The 12,744-nt window shown below is 36.9% G+C and overlaps 1 protein-coding gene across 1 annotated transcript in view; it reads right to left on the minus strand.

Annotated features, from left to right (window-relative positions):
• Positions 1-2,059: 2,059 nt before the first annotated feature.
• The window catches only part of LOC121314078 (la-related protein 4B-like), a 52,844-nt gene continuing 42,159 nt past the window's right edge, over positions 2,060-12,744 (minus strand). Inside the window, exons 13-17 of the mRNA XM_041246911.1 lie at positions 12,346-12,391; positions 11,408-11,572; positions 10,675-10,799; positions 7,939-8,050; positions 2,060-5,878 (exon numbers count right to left, since the gene is read on the minus strand). Of these exons, the coding sequence (XP_041102845.1) occupies positions 5,567-5,878; positions 7,939-8,050; positions 10,675-10,799; positions 11,408-11,572; positions 12,346-12,391 (760 nt within the window). The 3' untranslated portion in view covers positions 2,060-5,566. The remainder of the gene's footprint in view (positions 5,879-7,938; positions 8,051-10,674; positions 10,800-11,407; positions 11,573-12,345; positions 12,392-12,744) is intronic.

Below are 12,744 nucleotides of genomic sequence, written 5' to 3' on the forward strand. Positions count from 1 at the left end.
CAAGACAGCTTGTACATCGTCATTACGAACATTTGATTAAAAGCATTGAGGACAGTGAAACCACCGGCAAGTGTCAGAAATTTGAAAAAGCCAATACAGTAATACATATATAAACACATTTAATATATATTCATAATCTATATCGATAGGCCTAACTGTCTTTATGCACATTCCATACTAGCGGATCATACTTGCATTAACTCGCCTTTACCCTAGTGCTGCATTGACACAACTCAGATGTGTTATATATATAATACGGATTATACATTTGACGTTAAGTCGGTTAAATTGAATACATATAACGTGCATTTTATTATTATTTATTAAAATACAGGAATGTTATTGTGTGGTACTTTATTACAGTTTTTGCAACATGTTTATGAATACAACAAAACCAGGCTCTTCAGAATATTTTGTTCCTCAACCATAATAACAGGAAAAAGGTGCCACATTTAAATTATAGGCTACATTCTCAGTCTACCTAGAAAATGTCTAATTGCTTAATATTGTGTATCAACGATACAAGGTAATGTTATAACGTACACAGTGCAATTGTCAGTGATATAATTTAACATATTGTATATAGTTCTGTACTTGGTTACATTTTAGTAATGCCTTTCACTTGCCCTTCATGCGACTTGGCATCGGTGAGTGAACCTTACTGAACGCTATGCTTCAAAAGGCTATGAAATATCAGTTTTCTCTATTGGGGTATGCAACATGATTTGAACTGTATACAGTAGGTTAAGATTTCCAGCACAACCAGAGAGCAACTGGGAACAGAGAAGCCAGTTTTGCTTTCCATGGTACTGGGGTCTATAATTCTAATCATTAGTAAGATGTAGCTGGCTGGCTTTACATAGGCAAAAAAGAAACTATGTTTATGAAATGCAGTGTGTTTCAGGGTACAAAAAAAGTCTTCATATTTAAAAACGAGTAAATTTCCAAAGCATAGAAGTGCATTAATGTGCAAAGCACTTCAGGGACTTGGATTCAGGGCAGGGAAAAATGGACACAAGAAGTCTGGCCTTATGGATAACTTAACATGGAAGAGGTCTGACATTGAGATCACAATGCTATCCTTTCATACATGTTACCCAACAGTGATCTGGAACACATTCAATGCAAGTTTGCTCCACCTCCTGTACCTCAGCCAAGATACTTGTGTATCAAAATGTATTTGTAACCAAGTCTACAAAAGGATCTGGAACTGCATTTTTTTTTTTTTTACAAAAATACAAGAGAATCTTCTTTAACAGTGCCTAAATCTTTATTTTTTTTCAATAAGCTACATTTTTATTTTCATATTAGACAGTTTACATCATGACACAAAAAGAAACTTAAATTACCAATAGTTTACATGTAAGCTTGATTCCAGTCTTAATGGAAGACGACAGACAACAAAAACATAAGCCCTCAAAATGAACCCTCCGATAACAACTGTTACTGCTGTTAGCTCTTTCTCTTTAAAGAATCCCCGATTGTCCACTGCTGTTAGTGTAATGTGTCATGATACATAGGAAAACAACACTCCAACCACAGCTAGCTGATAGATAACGGTATGCATCATTAGTCAGCTGCTGCCTTTTTACACGGCATTACAATCACAAGCATGGTCAACGTGTACAACTAACTGCAACCTTCACAATACGTATTACAGTGTATCAGTGGACTACTGATGCCAAGATATTTAAAAAGCAAATGTGGGACTTGATATGAAATTCTAGATTACACAAGCCTAATAGTCCAAACATATAAAGAATTGTAGTGCTGGGGGGAAAAAAACGAAACAAAAAAAAAACCACAAACCACACACACACTGCAGAACATTAGCATAACTTTCTTTCATAAGCACTGCCCCTTAACTTTTTATTTATTTATTTATTTATTTTAAATGGTAACCGATAAAACATTGCCTTTGCAAGGCAAAAAACATTTCTTTCCAATAAAATCTTATGAAGCAGTCTATAGGCAGTCTATAGCCCCACCATATTGTCTAGAGAGCTATATATATATATATATAATATATATATTATATAAATATATATACTTATATATATATATATATATATATATATATATCCATTTTCATTCTGGTATTCTTTGCAGACAGAAAGCAAATAGTAACACACATACCAGGAGCCAAGCTTGATTCAAACTGCATACTCAATGGACTATAACAGCACAAACAACTTATACTTTTTACTCAACTGGCCCAGGCATACAATAGCTTAGTGTAACAATACAGAAATGTTGGCCATGGTATACAAACTAAAATGTGCCAGTTGGCTTTAATAATGATGGACTGCGTGTTGCTGGTGTGGAGACCTTTTTCGTTTTCTTTTTTTTTCTGGTTGCAGCTGTTGATCGCTAACCTTTCCAGCAGCCAAAATACAACTAAAATCACCACAGCTGGCTTAAATCTGTCAAATGAGATGGCACAAACAGCTGGGATATTTTGCCACACTGACTGCAGTCCAGGCATTTATAAATCTAACAATACTAGACAATGTATGGATTTATTGTGGCATATGAGCCCTTTCCCCCCAAAAAAATTATAAATGTACATTTCCTAAATATGTATCCAAAAAACTAAAACAAACAGCATACATCTGAATTCATGTTAAGTACCAGTAAATGCTAAGGACTGCTGTTAAGCATATTTCACTTTTATGAGTGGAAGTAAATTGACAGTGTGTTAATAGACACAAAATAAAAACGCCTTTATATTCACTGTTTTAAGTTGAAAGGTCTTTGCCCTGTAAATTCTGTGTTAAGACTGAAACTGATAATGATTTTGGTTATAATTTGTTAAGTTTTTAAATTTGATGGTATATGTGCTTTTCTGATTTATCAGGCATTGTGCACCACATGCCACTTTGATGTCAGTTGAGCACTGCACATATATAGTCCTAAATATCCAAAATAATTTACACAGTAAAGGGCTTACCTTGCTACTTTGACACTTAGTCAACCATTATCATAAACTAGACTGCTTACTCACAAGGGAAATGGAATGAGACTGTGCATTTAAGTATTACAATCAGCGTTCTTTGTCTCCCCAAGAAGACAGATTCAATCCAGCACACCAGGGGGAAAAAAAACAAAACAAAATAAAAACAAAACAAAAAAAAACACAACATTTAGTTTCATCTACATCCAGCTCAGCAGTAACATTAATATTTCAAGGAGATCAATATTTTTTTGTATTTTTTTTTTTGTATTTTTTTTTTTTTTTTTTTTTTTTTAAAGGTACCTCTTTATATGTTCTGATTATTTACAACTGTACAAATCAAAGCACATACTTCCAAGTGCACAAAATTAATACAGTATCGACTACTTGCATTTACAGGATTTTTTTTAACAAACTGAAAAAAAGATCAAACTCATAAGATCTCTAATATAATATATTACAAAATGTGATCGGATGCTAGTTTGTGATTTTGTGTTTGTTTTACCAAGTAAGATCAGTGACAGTAGATATTACTTGGTAATGTCGTGCCACTCTTGGTAACCCTTTGGGGGTTGAAAAGCAATAAACTCTAAGCTGTCTTATATAAAAGTTAAGGCAAAGTCATTTTCAAGTTTAAATAATATTCAAGTTTTCAAACACTGGATGGAATTTAAAGAAAGAAAATGCTCAGTTGTTTAAATACCTTTGTATGGAATAAACTGCAGTGGTGTGTAAATAAGCATACATGTACTTGTTTACACCGACTAACCAAATGGAAAAAAAAAAAACAACAACATTGTTTTAAGCGTTAAATAAAATTAAAATCTGGATTTAAATCACACACTGGCAAACAGTGCATTCCAGTCTTTCAGAATTCTAAATTACTTTAATTATACTAATATTTTAAACAAAGGAAATCTCATCAAAAGTGTAAAAAAACAAAATAAAAACAAAAAAACCCACAAGTAAAACAGAGCCCTAGTGCCGTCACAGCTCACTAAACTGGGTCCTGTTTTGCAGGGTTTTAAAAGTAATCCTCGTTCACACACACAAGTACTCCAAGATGCTCCTTGTTGCAGGAAGGAAGACATCAACAACAATAACAAGTTGAACCAAGAGGAGCAGAGCTCTGTAGAAAAGAGCACTTGGCACAAGGTCCAGAGAGCAAGGTTTTGTTTTAGTCACACAATTTAGAGCACAGAGGGTAACTGGTTACACTGTTATGACGAGTCAGTAGAAATCTACGGGGGGGGGGGGGGGGGGGGGGGGGGGGGGGGATCCAAGTTATTAAAATACTGTTACCTGGTTAAGAGAAAAGAAAATCCTGTTTTCAAAGCAAACATATAGGTAATATACCCAAATATATATTTCTACACGTTGCAGGGTAAAACTAATATTTAAAAAAACAATGCTTGCAATAAAGCGTTAGGCTCTGAACCAGATAACAGAATTCAACTTGGCTTAAAGAAAAAAAAAAATCCCTCTTTACTGTTTTATAGGACACAGGACAGAACAGTACATGCTAACTTCATACAGTACGTATTGCTGCCTACAGAATCTATGCCTGCCAAAGATGCCAATGTGTTAAGACTATTACAACCAGCAAGCGATGTATACAGGCACAGCAGGCAAATAAAAAAAGTCACATTATTTTTATTATAAATCCACAGGCACATCTGAATCTATTTGATACGTCTTCTCTGTGTGCCGTCTGTGGATTTCTACTGCCAAGTTATAACCTTTCCGTGTGGCAGTACTGCCATTGTGTGCTTTGTATTAGTTATAACTAGTTACCTTGGCACTACACAGACAGGTATTTGCTTGCATTCTTCAGCACAAACTAAACCAAAAAGGAATCTACCAAGTAAAGTGCTCAACAACCATGCACAGAGGCAAAAAGAACCAAAGGGACAGCGTTTATTCCAGCTATAACACCACAATGCTTGTAATTTATTATATATATATATATATATATAAAGCTGGTGTTAAAACAGAAAAACTTATTTGCAACTTTACTTGTGCTGCTCAACAATCTCTAAAATCACTTGGTGAAAAACTCAATCTTTCAGGTTACTCAATACTTCAATCTCATTAGCCAAAATGGCTCTAACATTCCACCTTGCAAATTAGCCATTTAAAAACAGATAACCTGACCAGTATGACAATTCTTTACCCCCTAGTTGCTTACACAAATTACATTAGAAGACTAAATATAGCAATACAAAGAAAACAAAAATCACGCAAGTCGAGCACGCATCAACCAACATTGGATCCAATCTATTTTTAGTTCACTTTCATATGACGACATCCGGATATAATAAAATTATTAAACTGTTTCTAAAAGTCATTATTCCTCCGGCTAAAAACTGTCCTTTTGCCAGCATTCAAGTGCTTCTTTGACGGATTAGTCATTTCCAATGCCATCTACAAAACAAGCTAGATCTGGTTGACACAAAAGAAAACAGGAAAAAATTAAAAAAAGTGCTCCACATTCAAAAACTGCTTTTGTCTGCAAGCCCTGTACCAGCAAATCATCCTCTACGCTGTGACTGGTGACTCTGGGATAAACATCTGAAAAGCCCAGACTAATTTAAGCCTCATAAACCTCAGTGTTTACTGGGGGGATTTGGGGGGCGTGCTGAGATCTTTGTTGGGGTGTTTTCCAGCCCCCTGGATCAGTGGTGGTGGTGGCGATGGCCGACACCCCGACTGTTTCCTTGCCTCTCTTGGTCGACCGGGGACTGCCTTAGCTGGGAGAGTGTCTCTGAGTTTAGACTCCATTTTCTCTCCTGTGGTTTCGGGTGCTTTTTTGTCTTCATTGGCAATAATGGAATTGTTTGGCTTCACTTCTTTAGGAGGCTGTAGTGTTGGAGTGTCTTTCGCTGTCCTCTGGCAAATTTCTGCATAACTAGGCTTTCGAAGCTCCTGTGCAACAGCGATGGGAAAAAAACAAATACACACATCAATTCATACATTCTGGGCACATGACATCATGAACACACTATAGATTACAGGTTTCCATTTCTTCAATGGCTTAGGACTAATGACAACAGTATGTGTCAACTGTGTGATCTATAAAAACAGACATATAAAACTTAAATACAAACTTTGCTGTGCCAATAAAATCTGTCTAACTTAAACTTCTGTTACAGACTAGTATTTTAATTTGTTTGTTTTTTTCTGTTCCACCTTGTAATTAAAGGGGGACTTTCTACAAGCATTGTAACTCAACCCTGCTGACCTGTATGCAGGTCTAGGAAAGAGAGCTCACCTCACAATACACTTTAACCGTATAGACAAGGTAACTCCACTCAAAACAGCAGACTAGTAAACTAAATCGGATATACATAAAAAGCGTCCTGAAACAGTTTTTCACTGGCAGGTTATTCTGCTGAAGTGTGCAATTTCATCATTACTGTTTGTATTTGTTTTCCATTTTTAGATAGAAAGATACACGATTTGAAAATAATGGCACCAGCTTTACACTGACAAGCTGCCACATTAATCCTGTGCAGTCAAGCGAGTCATGAATGTTTCCAAAGTATGGCTGTATTACAGGGTTTTCTGAAATTAAACAGCAACTATGGAGGGAAACAGGGAAGCAGAACTGAGAACAGATATTGCTTTTATTCCAAGAGCAACAGTAGCATATTTAATCTCTTCATGAAATCTTCCAGAAATTATAAAACATAATAAGTGAAATAAAAACATATCTTATTTAGGAAAAAAAAAACAAAAAACAAAAAAAAAAAAACTGTAGACTAATCTTAAAATAAAAAATGCTAACAGTTGCAAGAGGGGTCAGGTCTGTGATTCTTCAGGAGATGTACTTAGATCGTGGATCTGAATGCAAAGCAATCTGAATTGAAATCTGACTTGTGGCAGCTTGAACATTTTTGTCTGCTTTACTAAAACAACACTAAACAATTCAAAAACAGAGTGCCATTTTAGTTTCAGGTAGCTTGATTTCAAGTGTTCTCTCTTTCAACACAGCAGACCAGTTACCTGGTCCATTTACAACACAACACTAACTATTTAAACTAGTTATAATTAGGGCTGCATTGTTTTCAGTGTCTAAAAATAGGTATTTCAAGCTATTTCACAAGTAAACATTTATTAAAAGCAGAGAAAAAGCTTTGTAACATTCAAAATTAATAATTCTCTAGTTATAATACAACAAATGTTCCTACATATTTAAAGGTTAAATTGTAGACTTTTGTTTATGCCCATCTTTTCCATTCAGTGAATTTTCAAAACAAAACAGAAAATAAACTAAAGACTTCTGGACAGATTTTTAGAAGAAATGTTTACAATCTTTGATGCAGCTGGGGTTTTTCTCGTTGAAGACTTTTTAAAAAAATCATGCAGTTCTATGCAGCGTGTTTAATTTACCAGAAGCAAACTATACTAGCCACCAAATAAGCCAAACATTTGCTGTATTTATTTTTAAGCAGGCCAACAAAAAATATGTATATTTACACTATTTTCACAGGAAACTACATAATACATGGCAATGGGTAAATCTGTGAAAGAAATACAGCCTTAGTTATAATAGGATTCTCTTTTTCAAAAGAATCATGCAACACCACAGATACAGGGAATTACAACAGGATGTATTTTTCTGGGGGTGTAATGAGTCAAAAGACAAAATATCTAGTAATTCCCACTGTGTGAGGAATTATTGTGGTTATAGGGTCAGGAAAATATGGAATGCAAATGGAACCTAGTGCACAGGTATATTACTTCCAGCTAATGGTGATGCCAATAGCAACATAAGATGCATTTTTTTTAAATATCAGATTTTCAGCCATTGGCATTGGAAAACAGACACTGATCAACTTCACATACTGCATAAACAAAATTAAAAAAAAAAACAGGGCTTGAACTTCACCTGAAGACATTTTTGTTTAACTTATTCATTACTGAGCTCACTGCACACAAGTGCTCATATAAAATATTGAATCTAGACTATTAACTAGACTTACTGTAGCAGCACCATTCACCTGAACCGATTTACTTGCAGTGCTAAGAGCTGCAGTTAGCCGTTCAAGGGGAGTGTGTGTCTCTCTCGGGTTTGCATCTTGGACCTTCACCTCGCTGTAAAAGCAATGGATGAAAGATGAAGTCAAACACACTATCCTGATGGTAGAAAACAAGTGGAGCATTCCAATTCCCTGCCACGTAGCCCAGAAGAACACTAAAACATGGTCTATCAATTGTCTCAAATCTGCAAGAAGCAGAATGACTTGCTATTTGATATTTAAAAGAATGCTTTTTAGTTTCCAAGTGGGCTGAGAGGGTACTTATCAGGCTTGTTTGATTAGAGCAGGGGTTTTCAAACTGTGTCATAGTGAGTCCTCCTGAACTATGAAAAAAAAATGAATGTGCCTCCCCATAGTTTACTAAAACTATGTAACAAACTGAAAATCCAAAAAAATGAATAAAAAAGTAAAAGGGATTTGATCAATATAGATCAGTATGAGTTTCAGAAGTAGTAATTTTAATTTAAAAAAAACGTACAAAGGGAAGCAGCTCAAATAATTTTGTCCTGTTAACTTCTAGAGGGTTTTAATGTAACTTTAAAATTTCTGCTTTTGTATTAAGTGTATACTGTTTAACTCTTATTTAAATGGTCTAATTGTGGCAGTGTGCAACATACTATACACATGTACTGTGGTTTGTTCTTTTTTTCTGCTATGTGCTGTACAGTGCTTTGCCATCTTTTTATATAAAAAGCGCAATACACAGTGCTTATAGAAGTATTCACGCCCCTTGGACATTTCAGTTTGTTGTGCTACAACCTGAAATCTTGATGCACATAAATGGGATTTTTTTCCTTTGATTTACAGAACCTACATCACTCTGAAAAGGCAAAATAATTTGTATTGTAAAACAGTTAATGAAAAAACAAAAAAACTAAACTGAAATGTCTTGGTTAGATAAGTATTTACCCCCGAGTCAATACTTGGTAGAACCACCTCTGGCAGCAATTACAGCTGTCAGTGTTTTGGGGTAAGTCTGTGTACCAGGTTTGCACATCTGGATCGCGGAATATTCGCCCATTCTTCCTGACAAAATGTTTCAAGCTCTGTCAAGTTGGATTGGGATCGTTGGTGGACAGCAATCCAAGTCTTGCCACAGATTCTCAAATCGGATTCAAGTGCGGGCTTTGACTTGGCCACTCTAGGACATTCACTTTCTTGTTTTTAAGCCACTCCAGTGTGGCTTTGGCTGTGTGCTTGGGGTCATTGTTCTACTGAAAGGTGAATCTCCGTCCCAGTCTTAGCCCTCTATCCTGACAAGTTTCCCAGTCCCTGCCGATGAAAACCATCCCCATAGCATGATGCTGCCACCACCATGCTTCACAGTAGGAATGGTGTTACCTGGGTGATGTGCCGTGTTGGGTTTGTGCCAGACATAACGCTTTGCATTTAGGCAAAATAGTTCCATTTTTGTTTCATTGGACCAGAAGTTTTTGCTACATCTTTTCAGAGTCTCCCACATGCATTTTTGCAAATTCCAAGCAGGATTTTACATGGGCTTTTTTCAGAAATGGCTTCCTTCTTGCCATGCTTCCACACAGGCCAGATTTGTGAAGTACCTCAGCTATTGTTGACACATGGACAGGTTTTTCCCATCTCAGCCATGGAATGTTGTAGGTCTTTCACAGTTGTCACTGGCCTCTTGGTGGCTTCTCTGACCAATGCCCTTATCCGGCTGCTCAGTTTGGGAGGACCGCCTGCTCCAAGCAGATTATGGGTGGTTCCGTATGCCTTCCACTTCTTAATGATCGACTTGACTGTGGTCCAAGGGATATTCAATGCCTTTGAAATCTTTTTATACCCCTCCCCTGATCTGTGCCTTTCCACAACTTTATCCCGGAGTTGTTTTGAAAGCTCCTTGGTAATTATCTTTGCTTTGAATGCACTACCCAACTGTGGGACCTTACAGAGACAGGTGTATTTAATCTGAAATCATGTAAACCACTTACTGCACACAGGTGGACTCCATTTAACTTATTGTGTGAATTCTGAAGGCAACTGGTTGCACCTGAGCTTATTTAGGAGCGTCATAGCAAAGTGGGTGAATACTTATCTAACGAAGACTTTTCAGGTTTTGAGATGCTAGTGTAGCTTGCAGGGCTGCATACTGTGGTTTGCCAGTATTTCGCCAAATAAAGTTTTATTGTTGTATTTTATCTGTATTACTTACTACGGAAATTGTACACATCTTTCCAGTGTTTTTGTTATTATATACAGATCTACCACATGCATTTAATTTAGTCAGATTTGGGCTGTTAACAGATTCTCAACTGAAAGTATAATGTATATACTTTTCCTTGAACCATCAGAAAAATAAGTGAACCTTCCACCTCAAAACTACTCTGAAAGTAGGTCTGAGTGCAGTTAGGATGCAGATTCTCATGTATGCAAATTGGGGGGGGGGGGGGGGGGGAATTAAAATCACTACAACACATCCCCACCATCACTATCAAAAACCAAGGAAACATATTCCATTTCTTCAGTAGACTTCTTAAACAGAGAAACCGCAGACAGAACATGTCTTAAGAGATTTACATTTTCTTTTGAAGAAACGACAGAAAAAACATGGCTTCAGAATCGCACTTTCTGACAACTGAAACCGAGGGATGGGTGTTCAGCTGTGTGCATTTTAGAATAAACATGGTACTTTAAGAGTTAAAGAAGAGGACAACAGCTTACTCTGGAGCTTGGGGTGGTGAAGGAGGGCCTGCAAAGCTCACTGGCAGTGCAGAAATAATAGGCCGTGGCAGATCTTGAGGGATTCCTGAAGGGATAGTGTTGGGACTGGCATCTGCATTTACATTCTGAAATTACATTTAAAAAGATCATTTCACAAGCTTCTCTATTACAGGATTCAAATCAAAACAATAATAAGTCTGACAGTGAAAATCTATTCAGCATTTCAAACTTAACATGTGCTGTACCCCCCCTCCCCCTTTCTTTTATAAGAGTATCTGTGGTATAATGCACCACTATACCTTACAGCTTTCATTGCAGATTATCATCTACGAACATCATTTTGTCAAGTTTGTGCACCAGACCACCAGTAAAACGACATTACAATCATGGGTAACACCATCATTACAAAGCCAAATCCAGTTCACTCCAACATCCCCCACCCCCTCTCCCACCCCAGACAGACCCTAGTTGGCACAGGATTCAGTTCTCCTTGCAAAATGACACCATTAGCCGATGCAAGTATCTGGCACAGGCTTCACCTAGGTCTATCCAAGCAACTGGTGGCATAGTGCAAAACCCATCAATCCATCTCTAACTTGATGTCTTGAGTGTATTTAAGAGTAACAAATCGTAAATAAAGCCACAGCAAGCTACAAACTATTTCAATTTGGCTATGGAGAAATGGCAGCCTACGGTATGTACATTGTGAGGCTAATACAACATTGTCCAATACCTTGTCTTTAGAAGATCCTATTACAATACTGGACAGTCTGCTCTCAAACACCTCCTCAGTCTTCAGATGACCTGCAGCTCCAGGCAAAGGAGGGAAACTGGACAGCCCCAGCTCGAAGCTAGGGGAAGGGGGTTTTGGAGGTGGAGGCGACTGTGTTGGTGCCCTCTACACAAATAAGAAGTGAGAGACACAGTTAGGATAGTATGTGCTGCAAAAGTGTACAGTTATGCAGTCCAAGCCAAACAAAGGGCTTCAGACAAACTGTTTTGAACTGTTCTTCAGATGGTCAGTTTAAGAAATAAACTGGTTTCCCTGCTACAGCTGACCCTGCTTTACTACAAAACCCACACTGGATTTACTGGTTCTTCATTACTGTAACATCTTAAACAGCTGTGCCTGTTTTTTGGTTGAAGAGATACCAGCTCATTATCCAACTAGAGAAGCTGCTGAGCAATGAATTCATTTTCAAACCCCTGATTGTCAACAATAACCAAATTGATTACATCTGGGATAGATGGGGCTGCTAAAGACGACGCAATAGATTAAAAAAATAAATAAAAAAAATAAAATCCCTGTTTGCACTGACTTAAGAATATTTAGACACCCTGCAATTTGACTGGTGAAAGACCACATTGGTTTATTGGAGATCACAAACAAAAAACTCAGTTTGATAAAGTACCCTTTTTACATTCATAAATATCAACACATTTTTTAAAGGGAGGTGCAGCAGTTTTGTGTAACAGGCACCAAGGCCCCCCAAAAAAGAGTTGCATGTGCAACCACTTGATTCAGTCTGTAGCTCTGAAGGGGCCTATGTCTAGCACTGAAAGCAATGGGAACTCCAATAAGGGCATGCAAGCATTTAAGGTTAGGACTAACCTATACAGTGTTGTATCTTTGGGGCTTTTGAAAATGAAGAAAATGAAATGAAGTCTTACCGTAAACTTGTCTTCCCTTTTCTTCCTATATCCATATACATTTTTCCTTAAATGAATTAAACAAAATCGTATACAGTTAGTAACACACATCCCACAGCACTGCTATAGATCTAAAATGAGAGCCTTCAGAAAGTCAGTTTCAGAACTATTGCACTAACCAACTGTGGGACCTCCCAGAGACAGGTGTATTTAACCTGAAATCATGTGAAATATCTTAATTGCACACAGGTGGACTCCATTCAACTAATTAAGTGACTTCTAAAGACAATTGGTTGCACCAGAGCTTATTTAGGTGTGTCACAGCAAATAGGGTGAACACTTATGCAATCAATTATTTTCTGTTTTACATTTGTAATTTAGAACAATTTGTAGATTTGATTTTTCACTTTAACATTATGG

Source organism: Polyodon spathula, chromosome 4 (genome assembly GCF_017654505.1).
Source record: "Polyodon spathula isolate WHYD16114869_AA chromosome 4, ASM1765450v1, whole genome shotgun sequence".
Lineage (NCBI taxonomy): Eukaryota > Metazoa > Chordata > Actinopteri > Acipenseriformes > Polyodontidae > Polyodon > Polyodon spathula.